The 25,659-nt window shown below is 40.2% G+C and overlaps 1 protein-coding gene across 6 annotated transcripts in view; it reads left to right on the plus strand.

The window, feature by feature from the left end:
- The window catches only part of DNAAF4 (dynein axonemal assembly factor 4), a 99,120-nt gene extending 73,768 nt beyond the window's left edge, over window positions 1–25,352 (plus strand). For 2 of the 6 annotated variants that reach the window (XM_021094952.2, XM_021094959.2), the window contains exons 7-9: window positions 19,297–19,450; window positions 20,725–20,830; window positions 23,548–25,352. In XM_021094952.2, coding sequence (XP_020950611.2) covers window positions 19,297–19,450; window positions 20,725–20,830; window positions 23,548–23,657 — 370 coding nt within the window. In that variant the 3' untranslated portion in view covers window positions 23,658–25,352. Of the gene's footprint in view, window positions 1–2,598; window positions 2,639–3,348; window positions 3,416–19,296; window positions 19,451–20,724; window positions 20,831–23,547 lie in introns of those variants that run through there. The other 4 variants (XR_014811084.1, XR_014811087.1, XR_014811079.1 and 1 more) reach the window with 4 other exon arrangements.
- The last annotated feature ends 307 nt before the right edge of the window (window positions 25,353–25,659 follow it).

Consider the following 25,659-nt stretch of genomic DNA (forward strand, 5'->3'; position numbering starts at 1 on the left):
TCAGACCTCGCATTGCTGTGGCCCCTAGCCTGGGAACCTCCATATGCCACAGGTGCAGCCCTAAAAAGGACAGAAGGCAAAGAAGAAAAAATCGAACATTATAGTCAAAGAGCAAATATTGAAAGCTGCTAGGGAAAAGCAGCAAATAACATACAAGGTAACCCCAATAAGGTTATCAGCTAATTTTTCAGCAGAAACTCTGCAAGCCAGAGGGAGTGGCATAATATACTTAAAGTGATGAAAGGAAAAAACCTGCAACCAAGGATACTCTACCCAGCAAGGCTTTCATTCAGATTTGAAGGAGAAATCAAAACCTTTATAGACAAGCAAAAGCTAAGAGAATTCAGTGCCACCAACCCAGCTTTACAACAAATACTAAAGGAACTTCTCTAGGCAGAAAGAAAAGGCCACAACTAGAAAGAAGAAAAGTAGAAATGAGGCAGCTCACCAGTAAAGGCAAATATTAGTAAAGGTAGGAAATCATCCACATGCAAATATGCCACCAAAACCAGCAATTGTGAGTAGAGGAGGGTACAAATGCAGGATCCTGGAAATGCATTTGCAATTAAGAGACCAGCAACTTAAAGCAATCTTGTGTGTATATATAGACTCCTATAGCAAAACCTCATGGTTACACAAACCAAAAATCTACAATAGGTGCAATTCAAACACAACCACTAAAGATAGTCATCAAGCCACAAGAGAAGAGAAGAAAAGGAAAGAAAAAAGGACAAGAGATAAAGGGCCAGGAGCTTCTGTCGTGGCGCAGTGGTTAACGAATCCGACTAGGAACCATGAGGTTGCGGGTTCTGGTCCCTGCCCTTGCTCAGTGGGTTAACGATTTGGTGTTGCCGTGAGCTGTGGTGTAGGTTGCAGACGCAGCTCGGATCCCGAGTTGCTGTGGCTCTGGTGTAGGCCGGTGGCTACAGCTCTGATTTGACCCCTAGCCTGGGAACCTCCATATGCCTCGGGAGCGGCCCAAAGAAATGGCAAAAAGACAATAAATAAATAAATAAGTAAAATAAAGAGATAAAGGGCCAGAGAAAATCAACAAAAACAAATCCAAAACAATTTAACAAAAGGGCAATAAGAACATACATATCAATAATTACCTTAAATGTAAATGGACCAAATGCTCCAACCAAAAGATATCAACTGGCTAAATGGATACAAAAACAAGACCCATATATCAATATGTTGTATAAAGAAAATGTGGTGTTGGAGTTCCTGTCATGGCACAGCAGAAACGAATCTGACTAGGAACCATGAGGTTATGGGTTCAATCCCTGGCCTTGCTCAATGGGTTAAGGATCCAGCATTGCCATGAGCTATGGTGTAGGCTGAATACATGGCTTGGGCCCCAAGTTGCTGTGGCTGTGGCCATAGGCTGGTGGCTACAGCTCCAATTAGACCCCTATCCTGGGAACCTCCATATGCTGCTGGTGCGGCCCTGAAAAGACGAAAAAAAAAAAAAAAAAAAAAAAGAAGATGGGTGTATGTGTGTAGACATATATATATATACACATACATAGGAGGAGGATATATACACACACACACACACATGCACACTCCTTGAGTGACACACACACACACACACACACACACAATGGAATACTACTCAGCCATAAAAAGGAATAAAATAATAACATTTGCAGCAACATGGATGGAACATAGAAATTATACTAAGTGAAGTTAGGCAGTGAAAAACAAACATCATATGATATCACTTATATGTGGAATCTTAAAAAAAGATGCAAATGAATTTATTGCAGAGCAGAAACAGACTCATAGACTTTGTAAACAAACATGGTTACCAAAGGAGACAGGTGGGGTGAGGGGAGGGGTGAACTGGGATTTGATATTGGCACATGCACACTATGGTTTATTGAATGACTGGCCAATGGGGACCTGCTGTACAGCACAGGGAACTCTAACCAATCAATATTCTGTGGTAATCTATATGGGAAAGAATGGATATGTGTATATGTGTAACTTTGTTGTATAGCAGAAGTTATCACAACTTGTAAATCAACTATAATTCAATAAAATTTTTTTAAATGGGAAAAAAAAAAGATTACCAAATTGTGTTCTTTTTTTGTCTTTTTAGGGCTGCACCCGAGGCATATGGAAGTTCCTAGGCTAGGGATCGAATTGGAGCTGTAGCTGCCAGCCTACACCACAACCATAGCAACTTGGGATCTGGCCATGTTGGGGACCTGTACTGCAGCTCAAGGCAATGCTGGATTCTCAACCCACTAAGCGGGGCCAGGGATTGAACCCGAGTCCTCATGGATACTAGTTGGGTTTGTACCACTGAGCCACAAAATGGGAACTCTACCAAATTATCTTATAAATTATCATTTTATATCCAGTCTTCTTAATTATTTATATGTGGCTTTGTGTGTGAATATTATGCAGTTATCAAAAACAATGAATTCTGTAATTCTATGGCAGTGTGAGTTCATATTTTGAGGCAATGTAAATATGATATCTCATTATTTACACTTTGTGTACACTATTACACTTTTGTATTATTTTTCTATTGTTGCCTTTTACAAACTTATTGCCTTAAAATAATACAAATGTACTATCTTATAGCTCTGAAGTCCAAATTGGGTTTGACCGGGATAAAATCAAGGTATGAGTTATGATCCTTCTGGAGGCTCTAGGGGAGAATCTATTTCCCTAAATTTTCCAGATTTGAGGCTGCCTACATTCCTTGGCTTATGCCTCTGAACAGCAGTTTCTTCAGTCTGGGCTCTGCTTCCATGTCACATCTCCTTTTCTGACTCTGGCTCTCCTGCCTCCCTCTTTCTTTTATAAGCACCCTCATAATTACATTAGTCTCACTTGTATAATCCAGGATAATCTCCTATCTCAAGATCATTAATTTAATCACACACAGAAGGGCCTTTCTTTTTTTTCAGGGTGGGTGTTGGGGTGCTGTACCCACAGCATATGGAAGTTCCCAGGGTAGGGGTCAAATAGCAGCTACATCTTTTGGCCTACGCCACAGCCACAGCTACAGCAATGCTAGATCCGACCTGTGTCTAACACCACAGCTCTCCACAACCTTAACCCACTGGATCCTTAATCTACTGAGCCGGGCCAAGGATGGAACCTGCATCCTCATGGATACCAGTCAGGTTCATTACCACTGAGCCACAAAGGGAACTCTGCAAAGGCCTTTCTAACTAATCACTTTACTTAATATATTCACAGGTTTGGGAGATTAGGATGTGGACATCTATGGAGAGGGAAATTATCTCTCTGACAACCAAGTCTGTATTTTTCTTTTCTCATCTTCTTTCTGTTCTTTGTTGGTCTTTTTGCCTGATAAAATTCCAGAAATTGATCTGTGAAGTTGAGCTGGAGTTGGCAATTTTTCTGAAGTTCAGAAACCTGGGGCTGACAGGTTTGTTCCTTTTAACTTCCAATAGTAAAATCCTACATGATCCTTCCTCTTCTTTTCTCCCTTCCTCTTCTCTTCCTTTCTTCCTCCTTCTCTTTCTCTCCATTTATCAAACCATGAAATAAACATCTACTGATTGCTTGCTATTTGCCAGACTAAAGGCTAGACTCTGAGCTACAGAGATCAGTAGAGGAGAGAGATATACAAATATTCATAACACTGTCTGGCAGGTCAGTACATAGAACATGGAAAAATGAAATTACAGAAGATGAGAATACAGAAGAGGGCACCTAACCTTAAAGGATGGAGGGAATCTCAGAAAGAGTTTAGAAAACGTAGCCCCTGAGCATCCTTAATGATAAGTGGGAGTTTCTGGAGGAAGGGAGAAAAAGGTATTCGTTTTAGACAGAGGAGACAGTCTAAGCAAAAGCTCAGAGATAAGAATAGTGTGTTATATAGGTCAGGACCTATGAGTAGTTAATTTTATGCTAAAACATAAAATTTGAGGTTGGAAGTAATACCAAATGAACATAAAAAAATAGGCAGGAGCCTTGTGAGCTTGATTCTTATATTTTATTCTGTAAGGTGGGGAAAATGGGTTGCAGAAACCAAGGCAGAGGTCTTGCACTCTGACATTATTGTAGGGGTGGAGATGAGGGCAGTTTGAGAAATATTCAGGAGGCAAATAGGGAGAACTCCTTGAGTGATTGTTGGGGAATGAGAGAGGAACAGTTGAGTGACTTCTGAGCTTCTAGTTTGCTTGTTTGTTTGTTTTGGCTTCACCTGCAGCATGCAGAAGTTCCTGGGTCAGGAATGCAATATGCGCCACAGCAGTAACCAGAGCCGCAGCAGTGACAGTGCCAGATCCTTAACCTGCTGAGACCAGGGAACTCCTGAGTTTCTAGTTTGAATTACTGATTGTATGATGCCCCAGCTGAATCAGAGAACACTTAGAAGGGCCAGTTAGGAGGGAACTGCACATAAGTTCAGCTTTAAATATGTTGAGTTGGAGATGTGCCTTGGTCAGTCTGGCTGACAATGTCCAGCAAGTATGAAATTCAGGGGAGAGCCAGCACTATAGATATAGATTTGGAGATTATCAGCATTTATGTAGCAGTTGATTTATAAGAGTAGGTAAGATGTGCAAAAAGAGCATGTAGGCCAGGGGAATCGTGGCCTGAGGATAAAACCCTGTAACTTACCAACATTTGAAGGTCTGGTAAAAGAAAAGAGTACACAGAAATACTCCTAGAAGCCAGGGGAAATAGAAACCTAAAGGAAAGACCTTTTCTTTTGTTTCATTCTTCTTTAAGAATAGAAAATGTGTGAATAGATGTACAGATGAGACAGAGAGGTGATTGAAATGGCCTCAGTAAGAGTGGAAAAAGTTGGGTCAAGACCTAGGGTTAGTGGATTATCTTGATTTTATTTTTGTTTTTCCTCTTGTTAAAAGTTGCATTAAAAAAAAAAAGTTGTGGGGAATTCCCACTGTGGCTCAGCAGGTTACGAACCCTACAAGAATCGATGAGGACTTGGATGGGATCCATGAGGATTCCTGACCCCCACTCAGTGGGTTAAGAATCTGACATTTCGGAGTTCCCGTCGTGGCGCAGTGGTTAACGAATCCGACTAGGAACCATGAGGTTCGGTTCCTGCCCTTGCTCAGTGGGTTAACGATCCAGTGTTGCCGTGAGCTGTGGTGTAGGTCGCAGACGCGGCTCGGATCCCGCGTTGCTGTGGCTCTGGCGTAGGCCGGTGGCTAAGCTCCGATTCAACCCCTAGCCTGGGAACCTCCATATGCCGCGGGAGCGGCCCAAGAAATAGCAACAACAACAACAACAACAACAACAACAAAAAAAAAGAATCTGACATTTCTGCAAACTTTGATGTAGGTCACAGATGTGGCTCAGATCCCAAGTTTCTGTGCCTGTGGTATAGGCCGGCAGCTGCAGCTCCTATTTGACATCTTGCCTGGGAACGTCCATATGCTGCAGGTGCAGCTATAAAAAGACACACACACACACAAAAAGTGTATTGAGAAGCTAAAATAACTGTTAATTCCTTTAACAATTTACCTAATTTGGTATTATTATTAAATGTAGAAATAGAGCTAGAAAGGTTAAGAAACTTGGCTAAGGTGGTGGTTAGTAAGTAGAACCAAGATTCAATCCCAGGTCAATATGATCATGAAGCTTGTGTTTCAAATACTGCTGCATACCTCTCATAGATGAATAAAATCTTCTTCCTGTCCTTTTGTTTCAATGATTGGCCTTAGTGAAGGCAGCCCAAGTAGTGCAGCTGTGAATTGCTCTTACAGCCTGAAAGTGCTGAAGTGTGCATAGCTGAATGTGCTGTCCTGTTGGATTGGTTACTTTGATCTAGAAAACATTGGAAAATTAAGTTGGAATAGACAGAGGTGCTTTATTTTCTGAGATGGAAAGAAAGAAAGACAAGACATGTGTGAAACCGGATAAGTTTCTAACAAAAATTGCTTGCTGAGTACTGTTGAGAGCTCTGTAGATTAGAGAGTGTGAATTCTTTAGCTGCTAGGCAGTTCAGCTGTGTGATTTATCTTCTTTCTTCTTCTTTTTTTTTTTTGTCTTTTTGCCATTTCTTGGGCCGCTCCCGCGGCATATGGAAGTTCTCAGGCTAGGGGTCGAATCAGAGCTGTAGCTGCCAGCCTACACCAGAGCCACAGCAACGCGGGATCCGAGCTGCATCTGCAGCCTACACCCCAGTTCACGGCAATTCTGGATCCTTAACCCACTGAGCAAGGGCAGGGACCGAACCCACAACCTCATGGTTCCTAGTCGGATTCGTTAACCACTGCACCACGACAGGAACTCCTGATTTATCTTTTGTAGTGTTTAGTCTTTTGGATTTAAGATTAAACCTACCAAGATTTTGATTGACAAGTATAGCAAAAGACTAGTAGTGCAAGAACCAGATTACTTACGGAACAATAGCTCAGATATTTAGCCATGAAATCTAGGCTAGGTTAGAAAGGACAAGATGCCATGAGGGGCCCAGTGGGTTAAGAGAAAATGGAGCAAGTAGGAAATTAGAGGCCCCTATAAGGTTGAAGATTGAGTATAAAAGAAAAGTTGGCAGAATAGAAATTTCTAGTCAGTGGTTGGGATTCCAGAGTTTGTTATTGCTGAAGTAGTGCAGTTCAGGTGACAGCAATGTCCAAGATGTGGCCCTGGGAATGGGTAGCAAAAGCGGAGTTGAAGGGAAGGTAATTTGAGTTAAGGAGTCTCAGTTATTTCAAGGCTAAATTGATGAATGGGTATAAATCTTAGAATCTTCTGGAATTATGGCATAAGTTGGGATAGAGGCAGATACTGGGAGCCAGGTTTCAAAGCCCTTAATGAATGACAAGAATGATTTTTAAAAGCTAACTAGATGAACATGTCTTGATTATTGTAAATAGTGCTGCGGTGAACATTGGGGTACAAATATCTTTTGGAATTTTGGTTTTCTCTAGATATACGCCCAGGAGTGGGATTGATGGATCATATAGTAGCTCTATATTTAGTATTTTTTTTCTTTTTTATTGCTGCATCTGGGACGTATGGAAGTTCTCGTGCAAGGGGTCAAACCAGAGTAGCAGCTGCAAGCCTACACCACAGCTTAGGGCAATGCCAGATCCTTAACCCACAGAGTAAGGCCAGGGGTTGAATCCACATCCCCTATGTAAGGTTCTTAACCCACTGAGCCACAATGGGAACTCCTATATTTAGTTTTTTAAGGAGCCTCCATAACTGTTCTCCATAGTGGTTGCACCAATCTACATTCCCACCAGCAGTGTAGTAGGGTTTCCCTTTTCTGCATATCCTTTCCAGCATTTATTGTTTTTGGATGTTTTGATGATGGCTATTCTGACTGGTGTGAAGTGAGGTTTGGATAAAGAAGATGTGGTACATATATACTATGAAATATTACTCAGTCATAAGAGAATGAAATAATGCCATTTGCAGCAGCATGGATGGAAATTATCATACTAAGTGAGTAAGTCAGAAAGAGAAAGACAAATATTATATGAGATCACTAATACGTGGAATCTAATAAAAATGATACAAAGGAACTTAGAAAACAGAAACAGACTCAAAGATTTTCAAACCAAATTTATGGCTACCAAAGGGGAAATGTGGGGTGAGGGATAAATTAGGGGGTTGAGGTTGACATATACATACTACTGTATATAATAGACGGTTAACAGGGACCTACTGTATAGCACAGGGTAATCTACTCAATACTGTGTGATAACCTAAATGGGAAAAGGATATGAAAAGGAATGAATATATGTACATGTATAGCTGATTTACTATGCTGTATACCTAAAACTAACACAAATTTGTGAGTCAACTATACTCCAATAAAATTTATATATAAAAAACCAGTTAGGGAGTTTCCCTTGTGGCTTGCTGGGTTAAGAACCTGACATAGTTTCTCTGACGATACAGGTTGCATTCCTGGCCTCACTCAGTGGGTTAAGAATATGGCATTGCCATGGCTGTGGTATAGGTTGGCAGCTGCAGCTCAGATTCGACCCCTCACCTGGGAACTTCCATATGCTACAGGTGAAACTGAAAAGAAGGAGAAAAAAAGCCAGTTAGATTACAATGACTTAAAGGCTATAGGGTAAATATGTCATGAGTCAAATGAAAGGGTGATTTTTACATAAAGGGAGAATTACAGCTTAGAACTAGTATAAGTTAGTTTAGAGAATGCCAATTCCTATGGTCCTAGCCCCTCCCCTCATGTGGAGAGTAGGGGGCTCATCAGAGAGGGTGGTAGGATAGTACTGCCCCCATGGTTCGAAAGTCCTTAGGCACAAGATGTAATGGTGCTGGGGCTGGCTAAACATCCTAGGCACTGTTTGGTCTGGTCTTATTTCTGATATACTAAGGACATGATTTTAATTTGAGTGGAAAGGGCAGATAAGATCGTTGAGCTAGGGTTGGAATTTTGAGTGTCAAAAATAGCAAAAGACTGGAGTTCCCGTTGTGGCTCAATGGTTAATGAATCTGACTAGGAACCGTGAGGTTGTGGGTTCAATCCCTGGCCTTGTTCAGTGGGTTAAGGATCTGGCGTTGCCATGAACTGTGGTGTAGGTCGCAGACTTGGCTTGGATCCTGTGTTGCTATGGCTGTGGTGTAGGTTGGCAGCTACAGCTCTGATTCGACCCCTAGCCTGGGAACCTCCATATGCTGCAGAAGCGGCCCAAGAAATGGCAAAAAGACAAAAAAACAAAAACAAAACAAAAAACTGGTATATGTGTGCATGTGTGCATGCACGTGTGTGTGTGTGTGTGTGTGTGTGTGTGTGTGTAGCTGCTGGCAAAAGCAATGAGTTGGCATCAGCCTGCTGCAAAAGTGTACTTTGTTGCAGACACGTGTGACTGGTAGAGTGTAATCATTTTAATTGCTGTTGTTTCTGTACCATTTTACCTTATTGCCTCCAATTGGGTAGAAAAAGAAAGAGAAGCAGAAAGAGGAGAGGAAGAGAGTTAAAAATGAGGAGAGGTGGAAGAAAACTAGTGATGTTATCAAATCACTTCTCACTGCTTGCAACTTATAAAATCAATACTCACAAATGTTGGTAGAATTAAAAGCTGCCTTTAATCAGAATGCCAGCCATCTGGGGAAATGGTGGACTCAAGCATCCCCCAAAACCACCTCCAAAGATTCTGCTCAGCCATGAAACCTTTTAAAGGGAAACAGGAAGTCATCTCACTTAATCACTGAGATACGGGTTCAGAGTCATCACCATCCCCCACTGTGTGTGGATTTGTCCACTTTTTTTTTTTTTTTTTTTTTTTGGCTGTTTAGGGCCACACCCTTGGCATAAGGAGGTTCCCAGGCTAAGGATCAAGTTGGAGCTACAGCTGCCGGCCTATACCACAGCCACAGCAACTCAGGAACCGAGCCACATCTTCGACCTATACCACAGCTCAGGGCAACACTGGATCCTTAACCCACTGAGTGAGGCCAGCGATAGAACCTGCAACATCATGGTTACTAGTCAGATTCGTTTCTGCTGTGCGACGACAGGAACCCCTAACAATATATATATATTTTTTCTTTGTAAGACTCATCCACTCTTGGGAGTTCCCGTCGTGGCGCAGTGGTTAACAAATCCGACTAGGAACCATGAGGTTGCGGGTTCGGTCCCTGCCCTTGCTCAGTGGGTTAACGATCCGGCGTTGCCGTGAGCTGTGGTGTAGGTCGCAGACGCGGCTCGGATCCCACGTTGCTGTGGCTCTGGCGTAGACTAGTGGCTACAGCTCCGATTAGACCCCTAGCCTGGGAACCTCCATATGCCGTGGGAGCAGCCCAAGGAAATAGCAAAAAGACAAAAAAAAAAAAAAAAAGACTCATCCACTCTTGATGATATATTTTTTTTTAATGCTATCTTCTTCACACAGTTTGCTCATGAGATTACTGGAGAGGAACCTAGGGAAGAGATCTGGTCATTTGTTAATTGCTTATTCTTCATTTCTACTTCTTTGATCTACGGAAAGAACCAACATGTTAGGCAAAGTATTATATGATTAAAAGATTTGAAAGGTATGCATGGGCCAGAAATAGGGGTGCCTGGTTAAGACAAAAGGGTGTCTCCTGCAGAGAGCTCTTTCCTGCAAAGAGCTTTTTCCTGCCAAAAGCTGCTTACAAATCCCTGCTTGTCAGGACATCCTTCCATTTCTATGGGATCATGGATGAAGGTTTGTCCTCTGTAACCTCTTCATGCTGACATAGGACCCTGTATTCTTAAAGTGGAAGACATTGACATAGTCCTGTAGCATCTCTTTGCTGACAGTTGTACTTGCCTGTTTACACATACAGTTAAAACAAGCTACAGTTATTTTGATGCCCCCAAAGATATAGAATATTACGAGCAATAGTGTCAGTCCCATTTTCTTAAGGTCTGTTCTCTCTAGTCATAGATTCAGTATTGCTCAAGATGGAGCAGTTGATGTCATGGCTACAGTCTGATCATCATGTAGTGAGCTTTTCCCCTCTGATGGCAGTTATGGTATCTTTAAAACAACTGGGGAATGTGCAGCAGACACTGAGTCTGTGACTCTATTGTCCTAATCCTTAACTGCTTGAGGTGCTCTTTTGTGACTCAGGGAGGTCTTGGAGACATCAGCTTCTCTATAAACAGGAGGCAGGAGACTTGGAGGGGCCTTTGTACCTGGGGGATGGTGGCCTGCAAGGTTCTCCTCAGTTCCAATGACACTTAGAGAAGCAAAGTACAGTTAATCATAGTGACAGGCCCAAACAGATAAAAGGAAAATTTTGAATTATTAGAAATGTATCCTTTCTAGCAATGCAATGCAATATAAAAGATAGAAACAGACATAATAGAACCCATTCAGGGTTGAATTTAAGCCAAAGAATGAAATACTTTCATCTTCAGAGGCTTTGTTTCATGATAGCCTTCTATATTTACCCAGGAAAAAACAGTCCAGCTATCCTTTAACCCACAGGACATTTGTTTAATAGAGGGTAGAAGTGGACAAGCCTTCCAAAAGGGCAATAGCTTGAGAAAACTGTTTACAGGGTCATGTCTATTCAAAAGATACCCTTAAAAAAGCCACCGAATGTTTTCATTTTTCTTTACCTAGCCTTCTACTGTGAAGTCTTAATTTTAAATGCTAGATGTACCTTTCAGGAAAATATGTAAGCTTAGGTAATTTTATTTATTCAGGAAAGCATTTTACCTTTTACAATTAACATTGTAGCAGATAGCTTTTTACTGAGACCATGTCACATAAAACAGAGTCTAGGTGCTCGAATTTAGATATTCACATGGTAGGATGTTAACAGCCTTACGTGACTCAGAATCTGTAAATATTTGTAATAGCTATCCATCCAGACACTTGTAATCATGTAAGGTAGATGATTTGTTCTGTCCCACTGATGTTACTCTGTGCTTGATTTTTAGCCTAAGTGTTTTTGTTTTGTCTTTTTAGGGCTGCACCTGAGGCATATGAAATCTCTCAGGCTAGGGGTCGAATTGGAGTTGCAGCTGCCTGCCTACACCACAGCCACAGCAACTCGGGATTGGAGCTACGTCTGCAACCTATACCACAGCTCATGGCAACACTGGCTCCTTAACCCACTGAGAGAGGCCAGGGATTGAACCCACATCCTCATGTATACTAGTTGGATTTGTTACCACTGAACCAACTTGGAAACTCCAGCTTAAGTGTTTTTGGATCCTGTCTTAATCCCAGAATGAAAGTTGCTTATTTTCCCACACTAGGACCACTTGATTCCCATCTGCATACCTCACTCTCCATATACAGGAAATTCTAATGTTAGATAGGAGGAAATGAATGATATATAGTTCTACACCCTGACACCCAGCACATGTTACTATTGTTACATAAAATCACCTACCCTAGTTCTAGTGTCTGAATTTTCTTTTTTTCCTCTTGGCCTAAGTACTGATTTTGTAGTCCTTTTAAGATTGAGGCTATGCTTTGCTTTTACATTTTCCCTTATTACCCATGTTAATTCTACTTCTGAACACTAGCTTTGTATGTAGGAGCTTGCTGTTTGCTGAATGACTACCCTAGTGCCAACTTGTTCCAGTCTGAATTTCTATTTGCTTGCCGTTTGTGAGTTTTCTGTAGCTGGATTCTATCTGCCTGTCTGGATGTCGTTTTACTTCATGTTGGACTTTTTGATGCTGACTGTTGACCACCTCTTACCATCTTCTCCCAACACAGCATACAATTCTCCTTGCCAAATTGAATTTCTTTCTAATACTTAGGTTTGGATCCACACCTTGGCAAGAACTATGAAGAGTCAGGCTATAAATTTTCACAGATGCTGGCAAAGTTGGGAGACTCATGAGTTAGAGAAAAGGGACTTTATTATTTAAGGCATATCAAACAGCATGATCTTCATGCTGGCTTCCTTTGCCCTTCAAGTCCCACAGGGCCAATGCAGAAGTGGGCCCAGGTGGACGCTGCACATACACTAGGTTTGTAGCATAGCTGAGAAGGCCAAGCTTATGGAACACAACTTTTTGTAGTAGGACCATAGGCAAATCTGTCCAACCATTTCCTCACAAGGTGGTAATATATTTATCATACTGAGCAGCAAACAAATGTGCTCTTTGCCCTAGAGAGAGACACTGTGTCTGTCTTCTAAGGCTATGCATTATACAAACATCTTTGAAAGGATAGTCCCAAACAAAAGCTGTGAGAGCCTCTGACATTAGACATGCAGGAACATGAAAGATCCATGGAGAATTGTCTCTCAATATCCTCTGGTACCTGCCTATTTTTAGAACAGATCTGCCAAATATGCCTTGTTCTTCTGCATTTTTTTTTACAGCTTTGTTTATTGAGGTAAGACAATGTTCTTATGTTGCTACCTTTTGCCTGACCTAGAGAAGTTTAGAATCCAGGAGTTCCTGCTGTGCACAGTGGATTATGGATTTGGCACCGCTGCAGCTATGGTGTAGGTCACAGTTGCATCTCAGATTCAGTCCCTGGCCTGGGAACTTCCATATGCTCTGAGTATGGCCAAAAAAAAAAAAGTTTAGAATCCATATTCTAAGATAACTTCTTTGACATAATTATAATTCTGTTCATTGATCGATTGCATTTTACAGCGTATAATATTCTGTTGCAGTACAGTCCCTATCATGGCCTAACTTGTCATTTTATTTTGTAGGCAGTATCCTTTTCCTCTTTGCATCCTGAGTGCTAAATTGTACTAGTTGATGCTCCTTCACTAAGGTGCACTAATACTCAGTTTCGGAAACTTTGAGATACCCAAAATGTTTTATATCCACATAAGATACTGAAAGAAACAAGAACCTTGAAAGTCCTTTGAGGAGCAGGTATCTGTTACAGTTCCTATTGCTGACAAAACAGAGCTGCTCTGTCTTCTGTTAGAATGTGTTACTCCCTGCCCTCACTGCTGTTTCTAATCCCCACTACTTTTGATTTCCCATAAGTCTTTTTTTTTTTATTTTATCTTTTGTCTTTTGTGTTTTTAGGGATGCACCTGTGGCATATGGAGATTCCCAGGCTAGGGGTCTAATTGGAGCTGCAGCCTCTGGCCTACGCTACAGCCACAGCAAAACCAGATCTGAGCTGAGTCTGCCACCTACACCACAGTTCAAGGCAACGCTGGATCCTTAACACAGGGCCAGGGATCGAACCCATGTCCTCATGGATACTAGTTGGGTTCATTAACCACTCAGCCACCATGGGAACTCCTCTCATAAGTCTTTTCTGCCCCCTTCTTTACTTCACTTTTTTTTTTGTCTTTTTGCCTTTTCTAGGGCCGCACCTGTGGCATATGGAGATTCCCAGGCTAGGGGTCTAACTGGAGCTGTAGCTGCTGGCCTATGCCACAGCAACTCGGGATCCAAGCCGTGTCTGTGACCTGACCTACACCACAGCTTACGGCAATGCTGGATCCTCAACCCACTGAGCGAGGCCAGGGATAAAACCCACAACCTCATCGTTCCTAGTCAGATTCGTTAACCACTGAGCCACAATAGGAACTCCCTCTTTCTTTCTTATCACTCCTGCCTCTTGTAGCTTCTCCCATACTCAACTCTTGCTGATGTTTGGCCCTCTGACCATTGCTAATCAGAATGTTTCTTTCTGGAGTTCCCATCATGGCTCAGTGGTTAATGAACCCAACTAGGAACCATGAGGTTGTGGGTGCAATCCCTGGCCTTGCTCAGTGGGTTAAGGATTCAGCATTGCCATGAGCTGTGGTGTAGGTCACAGACGCGGCTTGGATCCCACATTGCTGTGGCTTTGGCATAGGCCGACCGTACAGCTCCGATTCAACCCCTAGCCTGGGAACCTCCAACCAGTCATCATAAAAATAAAATGACAGGAGTGTTTGAGTTGTCCATGTCTCTATTGGTCTTTCTATGCAGTCAGTACAGTGAGCACTCACTGTGTATTGCATGAGTTATTTACATGAATTTTTTGCATAATTTTTTCACTGGCATTGCTTTATTTGGAGCCGTCAGAGGGGACACTTACTGGCTATTAGCTTTTCTGTTTAAATTTGATATTCAAAGGCTACTGTCGTTTGAACAGAAGTTTAAATTTTTTCCTTTTCCTTTTGAAATTCAGCTGTTTCTGAGTTCAGAACTGTTCTGAAAGCCATAAAGCACATTATGCTTTATTGGATGTTTGTACTGGTATTGAACTTTAAAGAATGTAATGTTCATTTGGATTTATATTTTAATATACATGTAAACATTAAAAACCTTTAATACAGGGAGTTTCCATTGTGGTACAGTGGGAAACGAACTGGACTGGTGTCCATGAAGATGTAGGTTCAATCCCTGGCCTCTCTCAGTGAGTTGGGTATCTGGTGTTGCCATGAGCTGTAGGTGCAGACGTGTCTCTGATCCCACGTTGCTGTGGCTGTGGTGTAGGCTGGCAGCAGTAGCTCCAATTTAACCCCTAGCCTAGGAACTTCTACATGCCATGGGTATGGCCCTAAAAAACTAAAAAAAAAAAAAAAATTTTAATACTTCATATTTATTTCTAATACGCCTCCCACAGGGGTTCTTTTAATACTGCTCATTGTAAGCTCTTCTTCCCTTAGAACATGAGAGAATTTTTCTGATTAAACTGTTGTGGAGTTCCCTGGTGGCTCAGCAGATTAAGGATCTGGCATTATCACTAGAGTGGCTCAGGTCACTGCTGTGGTGCAGGTTTGATCTCTGGACCAGAACTTCTGTATGCCATGGATGTAGCCAAAAATAAAAATAAAGAACTCTTGCATTATAAAGCCTTTAACTTGGGGGTTCCCTGGTGGTCTAGTGGTTTATTAGATTTGGTGCTTTTACCACTGTGGCTTGGATTCAATCCCTAATCTGGGAGCGGAGATCCCACATCAAGCCACTGCACCCTACAACCAAAGCAAAGAAATATAGAAACAAAAAACAACCTGTCAGCTTATGTGAAAGGTGAAAAATGGAACTCCAAATTATATATTAATATGAGATTTATATAGATATAGACCTTTTAATGGAATAGATAACCCAGAAATAACCCTTACAGATGAAAATGATATGGTCAAATGATTTTTAGCAAAGGTGCTAAAAGCTCTTCAGTGGAGAAAGGACGTTACTTTTCACCAAATGGTATTGGAAAAACTGGATATTCTCATGCAAAAGGATGAAGTTGAACACTCATCTAACAGCATATACAAAAATTAATTCAAGGAGTTCTTTCGTAGCACAGCAGGTTATCTGGCGTTGTCATTGCAGCAGCTTGGGTTGCTGCCGTGGCACAGGTTTGATCCCTGGCCAGGGAACTTCCATGTGCAGTGGGCATGCCCCTCCCCAAATTAACTCAAAATGAATCAATCACCTAAACATAAGAGTTAAATCTATGAAATACTCAGAGGAAAACAACGTTCTTTATGACATTAGTCTAACCAGCCTTGAAAAGGAGGTGGTAAGTAAAATAAGCTAGTTACGAAAGGACAAATACTGTATGACTCCACTTATATGAGGTACCTAGAGTAGTTAAAGTCTTAGAAACATAAAATAGGACGGTGGTTGTGAAACATAGGAGGGAATGGGGATATATTGTTCCATAGGTACAGAGTTTCAGTTTGGGAAGATGAAAAAGTTCTAGATAGGTAGTGGTGGTTGTACAAAAATGAGTATGTACTTAATGCCAGTAAACTGTACATTTAAAAATGGTTAAAATGGGAGTTCCCATTGTGGCTCAGCAGAAACGAACCTGAGCAGATTTTTTAGGGCAAAATATTTTTAAAGCGTATATATTTTTGGTATTGAAGTGGGAAAGGAGGACTGGAAGATTTCTGGGCAAGGTTTTCTTGCTCTTAGGGAGCCTGTGCCAGAAGATACTCTCCCATTTTCTCCTAATGCATGTTGTGCCTGAATGTGGCACCTTGAACTATGTGTGAAGAAAACCAGCCCCAGAATGAAGTAGCTGCTGAGTCCAGTAGAATGGAAAAATGGGGAGTTCCCATCATGGCGCAGTGGTTAACAAATCCAACTAGGAACCATGAGGTTGCGGGTTCAATCTCTGGCCTTGCTCAGTGGGTTAAGGATCCGGTGTTGCCATGAGCTGTGGTGTGGGTCGCAGACGTGGCTTAGATCCTGCATTGCTGTGGCTGTGGTGTAGGCCGGCAGCTACAGCTCCGATTGGACCCCTAGCCTAGGAACCTCCATATGCTGTGGGAGTGGCCCAAGAAAAGGCAAAAAGACAAAAAAAAAAAAAAAAAAAAGGAAAAATGGAAGGAAGCTGAGGCCTTGATAATATCCTTGAGCTTCTGATTATATTAGGCAGGGAGCTTTTCCTGTTGAACTTTTTTAATGCAAGGTGTTCTATTTCCTTCCTTGTTTAAATCAGTTTGAATTAAAATTCTGTTACTTGTGGTCAGAAACATCCTAACTGATAGGAAGCATTTCAGAAACCTAAACTGTTCTGACAGAATTAGCTTTTCTAGTTTGTGCAAGTTATTTTGAACTTCAGACAGACTTAGGTTAGATGTCATAGTGGTGTCATTTTACCTTTTATTCATGATGTGTTGGCTGCTTTTATGGGTCTACTAATGTCATCATGTTTAGTATTATAGAACTGTAAAGTATATAGTGTAGTTGATTGGAAATGAATAAAAAGAGCTTTTTTTTTTTTTTTTTTGGTCTTTTTGTCATTTCTTGGGCCACTCCTGTGGCATATGGAGGTTCCCAGGCTAGGGGTCCAATCGGAGCTGTAGCCGCCTGCCTATGCCACAGCCACAGCAATGTGGGATCCAAGCTGCATCTGCGACCTACACCACAGCTCACGGCAACACCGGATCCTTAACCCACTGAACAAGGACAGGGATTAAACCCACAACCTCATGGTTCCTAGTCGAATTCGTTAAACCACTGCACCATGACGGGAACTCCTAAAAAGAGTTTTTTATATAGCACTTTTATATTTGGCAAAGTATTTTCTGTTTTTCTTATATTTATGCATTTTTAAAATTATCAGGAATTGTACTTGAAAAATAAAAAAAGAAACTTTACATTTTAAATAAATCCTTTAATTATGTCCATCTCTTTATTTGAAGGAAATTTTGGAAGATTTTAACTGAAAGAGTATGTTAGGATGCTTTTGTTTGCTAGTAATGGAAAAACCCTGTTTCAAATGCCTTAATATTTAAAGGAATTAATTGGCTTACGTAACTAAAAAGCTAAAGGTGTATTACATTTCGGGTAAAACTTGATCCAGCAGCTTAACTGTATCAGCAAGGACTCAAGTTTCCTTCTGCCTTTTTATTATTTTCTTTTATTTTTATTTTTTTTATTTTTTATTATTTTTTTAAATTTTTTTAAATTTTCCCACTGTACAGCAAGGGGATCAAGTTATCCTTACATGTATACATTGCATTTTTTTCCCCACCCTTTGTTCTGTTGCAACATGAGTATCTAGACAAAGTTCTCAATGCTATTCAGCAGGATCTCCTTGTAAATCTATTCTAAGTTGTGTCTGATAAGCCCAAGCTCCTGATCCCTCCCACTCCCTCCCTCCCCCCATCAGGCAGCCACAAGTCTTTTCTCCAAGTCCATGATTTTCTTTTCTGAGGAGATGTTCATTTGTGCTGGATATTAGATTCCAGTTATAAGTGATATCATATGGTATTTGTCTTTGTCTTTCTGGCTCATTTCACTCAGGATGAGATTCTCTAGTTCCATCCATGTTGCTGCAAATGGCATTATGTCGTTCTTTTTTATGGCTGAATAGTATTCCATTGTGTATATATACCACATCTTCCTAATCCAATCCTCTGTTGATGGACATTTGGGTTGTTTCCATGTCCTGGCTCTTGTGAATAGTGCTGCAATGAACATGCAGGTGCATATGTCTCTTTTAAGTAGAGTTTTGTCCGGATAGATGCCCAAGAGTGGGATTGCGGGGTCATATGGAAGTTCTATGTATAGATTTCTAAGGTATCTCCAAACTGTTCTCCATAGTGGCTGTACCAGTTTACATTCCCACCAGCAGTGCAGGAGGGTTCCCTTTTCTCCACAGCCCCTCCAGCACTTGTTATTTGTGGATTTATTAATGATGGCCATTCTGACTGGTGTGAGGTGGTATCTCATGGTAGTTTTGATTTGCATTTCTCTTATAATCTGCGATGTTGAGCATTTCTTATTATTTTCAAAATTCCATAGTATCAGCTTTATTTTAGTGCTAGTTCCTCCATGGTATTAAAAATAGTCATTAACAGAAGTTCCCATCGTCGCTTAGAGGAAACGAACTGACTGGTATCCATGAGGACGCAGGTTCAGTCTCTGGCCTGGCTTAGTGGGTTAAGGATCTGGCATTGCTGTGAGCTGTGGTGTAGGTTGCAGACGTTGCCATGGCTCTGGCATAGGCTGGCGGCTATATTTCCAATTTGACCTCTAGCCTGGGAACCTCCATGTGATGCAGGTGGGGCCCTAAAAAGACAAAAACAAAACAGTTTGAGCCTGTGTGCTTTCTTCATTTGTATCCAGCAGGGGGAGTTTTCCCAGTTTTTTTTCTCCAGCTTTGGTAAGAACATTACAGGCTTCATTCTGAATAGACCAGTTTGAATCATAAATCCATCATTGTGTCAGTCATTGTAGGATGGAAATATGCTTACTGGCTTGAGGTACTGATTGGCTACCCTTGGAGGTGGAGATGAGTTCAGTGCCATCAGATTACATGCTGATGTACAGAGGATGGGTGGAGTTAGTGCTGCAGTGATGCCCAATGTATAAGGAATAGAAAAGGAGGTGTCATCCATCCCCTTTGCCAAATATCAGTAGATATTATTTTTCTGTTTCTGTTTCAATGTCATATTTTTCTCTTCTCTTTTTTGTCTCTTTAGCAAGTTGTTTGCAACAGAAAACTATTTGGCAGCTATTAATGCATACAACTTAGCCATAAGACTAAATAATAAGATTCCACTGTTGTATTTGAATCGGGCTGCTTGCCACCTAAAACTGAAAAACCTACACAAAGCCATTGAAGATTCTTCTAAGGTATGTGTATTTATTTATATATGGTGCTTTAAAATTGTTATGCTCCTATTTATTGGTTTAAATGATGCTCTTGGAGTTCCCATTGTGGCTCAGCAGAGATGAATCTGAGTAGTATCCATGAGGACCAGGTTTGATCCCTGGCCTTGCTCAGTGGGTTAAGGATCTGACGTTGCCATGAGCCATGGTGTAGGTCACAGATATGGCTCAGCTCTGGCATTGCTGTGGCTGTGGCATAGGCTGGCGGCTACTGCTCCAATTCGACACCTAGCCTGGGAACTTCCATATGCCACTGGCATGGCTCTAAAAAGACAAAAAGAAATAAATATATAAATAAATAAATGGTGCTCTTTTGTCAGTTAAATTTAAATAATTGAGATGAAACAATTTTAAGAATCGTCTTGCTTATTGCGTCTTTTTACTGAAAAAAAAAAAGGAATTTTTTTTGTTGCCGAAGGAACTAGTATTTATTGAGAGTTTGTTAGAAGTCCCCTCTCCATTTTTATGTATTGTCTTGCTGTATCAGCTGAAGTTCAGAAGGAAATTAGTAAATGGTTGTCAGTTTGTGCTCACTTTTTTCTCATTAAAGTTTTACAGACTTAATACAAGGTAGAAAGAATGCTTTATGTCACTTTCGTTTGCACAGTAAAAGGATATCTCCATAATAGTTTTCCCATTTTCAAAATAACTTAGTATATCCAAATTTCCATTACTCATATCATGTCATTATCTTAAACTTTTGGCTTTTTCTTTTTTTATATCAGAAAAACTTGCTTTAAGGGAAATCCCATGCAAACCTCTTATATGGCTCCTTGATATTGAGGATATGGAGGAAACAATCAAGTCTTCATACTTTGATCTCATTAAAGCTGTCGAATATCTGACAATATTTTTATGACCCAGTTTTCCTTTTGCTAGCACAATTTCATTTATTCATTTTGAGTGAATGAATAAACTGAACCACCCAATTTGAATATAAAAGACCACAGATGCTATTCATTAATCCATGCTAATAAAGGTAAAGCTGTCGATGCTTCAAATGATAAACCAAATCATAATTTTGGGGATGAGGGTATGAATCTCATGTAGATACAACTGAACAATTTCTAAAATTGTTCAACATAAATGTGTATGTTTGATAAATTCCTATCCTAGCTAAGCCAAAAATTTTGGTGGGTGAGAGCTTGAGGCCTTTTTTTTCTTCTAAGTTGAGTTTTATTTTTGTTTAAGTTTGAATTAGGAAATTTTATCTTTCCCTTATTGATTTTTCTTGTAAGGCATTAGAATTATTAACACCACCTGTTGCAGACAATGCTAATGCAAGAATGAAGGCACATGTACGACGTGGAACAGCATTCTGTCAACTAGAATTGTATGTAGAAGGTAAGAAGTTGATAGAAATGTTTTAAGTTCCAAGTTATACTCTGAAGAAAATGTTACTGGGATTATTCAAGGTGACTCCATTATTTTATATTTTTGGCACTTAATTTATTCTTTGTATTTCCTCTGATAAAACAAAAATTGAAATATTTTTTAAAAATCATTGTAGAAGAGAATTAAACAAGATGTGAACAAGTTTATGTCTAGGGAAATGAGTCTTATCAGACAACTTTTTCATGGAAAGATGTGTGATAGAAGATATAAATGAGTCACTTAAGATATAATGAAAATTTTATTTTATTTTATTTTATTTTTTGTCTTTTTGCCATTTCTAGGGCTGCTCCCGCGGCATATGGAGGTTCACAGGCTAGGGGTCTAATTGGAGCTATAGCCGCCAGCCTACGCCAGAGCCACAGCAACATGGGATCCGAGCCACGTCTGCAACCTACACCACAGCTCATGGCAATGCCAGATCCTTAACCCACTGAGCAAGGCCAGGGATCGAACCCGCAACCTCATGGTTCCTAGTTGGATTCGTTAACCACTGTGCCACCACGGGAACTCCTTTTTTTTTCTTTTTTGTAATGAAAATTTTAAAATGAACTTCTTTGTTCATACACAGAGACACTGCATATGTACATATATACAAAAGCTCAGAAATAACTCATCTGCCACAGTGTATGATCAATTGCTTTTTTTTTTATGAGTTTGCGCTAAGGTTTGTAATTGGCCCCTTGTGTATAGAAGCCATAGCATATATTTAATTTCATCTTTAATGTGTTTAAGGACTTTTTGCAGTTACTCATGTTGCCCCAGAGTTTTATCTTTCACTGCTCATCTTCCCATATCTCCCTACCCATATGCCTCATTCAGCTACCCTTCATTCAAGCCTAAAAACCTATTCCCAATGACCTCTTGCTGGGGAATGGGCTCTAGCTTATAGTTTTATTATTTCTGACTTGTTTGTAAACTTTTTTCTGCCATTTTTAGATTTTTCTAACCAAAGCATCCAAATTAGGTTTATATGCCCATAAGACTCTCTTTTTTTAGAGTCTTATCCAGCCTCATGAGGATAAAAATTATCAAGACTGGGAGTTCCCATTGTGGCTCAGTGGGTTAAGAACCCAACTAGTATCCATGAGGATGTGGGTTTCATCCCTGGCCTCACTTAGTGGGTTAAGGATCTGGTATTGTTGCAAGCTGCAGTGCAGGTCACAGATGTAGCGTGGATCCAGCAGTGGTGTGGCTGTGGCATAGGACGACAGCTGCTGCTCTGATTGGACCCCTAGCCAGGGAACCTCCATATGCTGAAAGTGCAGCCCTAAGAAGAAAAAGATAAAAAAATTATCCAGGAGTTCCCGTCATGGCTCAGTGGTTAATGACTCCAACTAGGAACCATGAGGTTGAGGGTTTGGTCCCTGTCCTTGCTCAGTGGGTTATGGATCCGGTGTTGCCATGAGCTGTGGTGTAGGTTGCAGACGTGGCTTGGATCTCGGGTTGCTGTGGCTGTGGTGTAGGCCGGTGGCTACAGCTCCGATTGGACCCCTAGCCTGGGAATCTCCATGTGCCGCAGGAGCAGCCCAAGAAATGGCAAAAAGACCAAAAAAAAAAAAAAAATTATCCAGACAGGAGTGAAATATTGTAAGCACTCTTCAGAAATTAATAACATATTATATGGAAGTTCCCAGGCTAGGGGCTGAATTGAAGTTGCACCTGCTGGCCTGTGCCACAGCCATAACCACGTCAGATCCAAGCTGTATCTGCAACCTACACTGCAGCTTGTGGCAACATCAGATCCTTAATCCACTGAGCAAGGCCAGGCATTGAACCTGCATCCTCATGGATACTAGTTGTGTTCTTAATCCACTGAGCCACAATGGCAACTCTGAGACTCAGTTATATATTTTTAATAACCAGTCCATAATGCTTTCCTTTTTAACTAATTTTCCTCAAAGAAGTTCTGTAGCTAGGATAACTACAAAAAATAAAACAAAACAAAAAAACCCTCACGAACTATAGTCTATGAATTATATGAAGTATGGATTGAGTTTACCAAAATTTTTTTTAATGTAGAATTTTGAAATAAGATAACATTTATTACTTCATTGAGGTGATAGAAATGTCTTTTTGATGTATGAATTTTGACTCTGTTCATGCTTTAATGAATTTAAGATGTTAGCTTATTTGTACTTAAATTTAAAATAACTGCTTCTTACTGAATCCTGAATGAAATCATTATGATTATTCCTGAAATTACTGAAAAAATTTTGCAGTCTTTTAGAGATACTACTGTGTACATGAAGATGGGAATCTAATTTAAAACCTGGTACTTGGAGTTCCCGTTGTGGCTCAGTGGTAACAAATCAGACTAGAATCCATGAGGATGAAGGTTCAATCCCTGGCCTCTCTGAGTGGGTTAAGGATTTGGCATTGCCATGAGCTGTGGTGTAGGTTACAGATGTGGCTTGGATCCTGTGTTGCTGTGGCTGTGGTGCTGGCCTGCAGCTGCAGTTCCGATTCAACCCCTAGCCTGGGAACTTCCATATGCCATGGGTGTGGCCCTAAAAAAGACAAAAAATAAAATAAAATAAAATAAAGACTGGTGCTTGTCTTGAATCATGAACTTAGTGATTCTTTTTATTTTTAAAAAATATTGTCTAGATAACACAAGAATTTATAAGATTTTTATTTTATTGATCATAATTGCTATGTAAATATAGGCCTACAGGATTATGAAGCTGCCCTTAAGATTGATCCATCCAACAAAATTATACAAAATGATGCTGAGAAGATTCGGAATATAATTCAAGGAACAGAATTAAAATCTTAATAACTACAAGAAGCACTGTACTAGGTATTGTTCCGGTTTTACCAAATAACTGGAGGCATTAGGAATCTGTGCGAATTATGGTTGATTGTGTGGAATCACTTTCTCTTTAGTTCTGTAGAGGGCAAAATATTATAATCTGTAGAAAAGAAAATGTTTGATTTGAGTAGCTTCTGAATTAGTAAATCAAAGTAAGAATAATCTATTTCACTTCTTTACTTCATACTGCTACATAATTTAAGTATACATTTTTTGTTACTGAATTCAGCTTGCCCATATAGCTAACAAAAATTTCTTGGTGTGATTACCAGGACACTAACTGATTCATTTGTACGAGGTATACATAGAAAATAAAAAATTGTGGAATTCTCTTGTGGCACATTGGGTCAGGGACCTGGAGTTGTCACTGCGGCAGCTTGGGTAGCTGCTGTGGCACAGGTTTGATCTCTGGCCCAAGGAACTTCAACATGCCACAGGCCAAAAAAATTGTGTTTATAAAGTATTTTTGTTTGTATTAAATACACTATTTAATGGCCAAAGTTGTCTGATTCTACCAAAGCTGGCCTTCGTATAAACAATACTCATGTTTTCACTTAGTTTCCAAATGCACAGAACCTTTTTTTTTTTTTTTTTTAATACTGTTCCACCACCTATTGTTTGAGGCTGGATCAGTTTACCCTAGTAAAACAGCTATTTGGAAAACCTTATCTTCAGCTTTAATTTCAGGCAGTGTTCACCAGAGTTTTGATCATATTTCATAAAACTATCTGGTTATAATTTTTCTAATGAGATTGTTTTCTAGTACCTTCAAGTATACAAAAAAAAAAAAAAAAAAACCCCGAAAAAAAACCCAGCAGTGGTGAAAATATTAACTTAAGGATATTATGATACTGGCACTGGATTGCACCACCATTTGTGTTGTATCACTGTGATGATTCAAGCATTAAGCAAAACCATTATAGCTTCTCTTTTGCATATAATAGTCATCAAATTCTATGATTATATTTAGAATATTTTTAGGAAAATGAAAAGTTATAAGATTAAATTTTTATAGTATTTGGTCATCTGATATCATTCAAATGGATCATAATACAGCCGTCTTTTTTCTTTTTAATGCAGTACTTATTTGAATATGTAAGAGTACCCTAGTTCAGCAACCTTGAAACTTTTATTTCTATAAAGCAAATAACTTTTGATAACTTCTGTAGCAGTCCTGCCCAGTTATCAGACCTTCTGATGAGGCAGTATTGCATTTTCTTTCTTCGTTTTTTTTTTTTTTTTTTGGCTGCATCCATGGCATATGGAAGTTCCTAGGCCAGGGATTAAATCCAAAATGAAACCTTTAATCCACTGTAGCACCAGGGAACGAACCTGCACAGCAACCCAAGCCACTGCAGTGGGGTTCTTAGCCCAGTGCGCTACACTGGCAACTTCCAAAGTTTTTGAAGAAGGTTGTGGAAGGTAGCCTTAAGTAGTTACTACTTTTGACCATATCCTCAGACACTCATTTTTATTCATGAAACACTTTACCTCTTTTGAGCAATCTTCTATTGGTTTGTAAGGGACTTTTGTCTTAGGCTGAAGTAGTGACAGAATTAAAATATATACAGACATACCCATTTCCTTTATGATGAAACATGCTTCCCAAATAATAGTGTTATCGTTAAAGCCTATGAATAAAAGATTATCAAAAGAAAACATTGTTATGGTTGTCCTTTGATTTTTTTTCATAATACCAATCATTTGATTAAAATTAGTTTCAGGAGTTCCCATTGTGGAAACGAATCCAGCTAGTATCCATGAGGATGCAGATTCAATCCCTGGCCTCGCTTAGTGGGTCAGGGATCCAGGGTTGCTGTGAGCTGTGGTGTGGGTCGCAGACTTGGCTTGGATCCCACAGCTTTGCTGTGGCTGTGTCTTAGGCGGGCAGATGTAGCTCCTATTCAGCCCCTAGTCTTGGAACTTCCATATGCTGAGGGTGCAGCCCTAAAAGACAAAAAAAAAA

This window comes from Sus scrofa, chromosome 1 (genome assembly GCF_054392235.1).
Source record: "Sus scrofa isolate SSC_HxYL_T2T_F1_AM1 chromosome 1, Sscrofa_HxYL_maternal_Yorkshire_Landrace_v2.0, whole genome shotgun sequence".
Lineage (NCBI taxonomy): Eukaryota > Metazoa > Chordata > Mammalia > Artiodactyla > Suidae > Sus > Sus scrofa.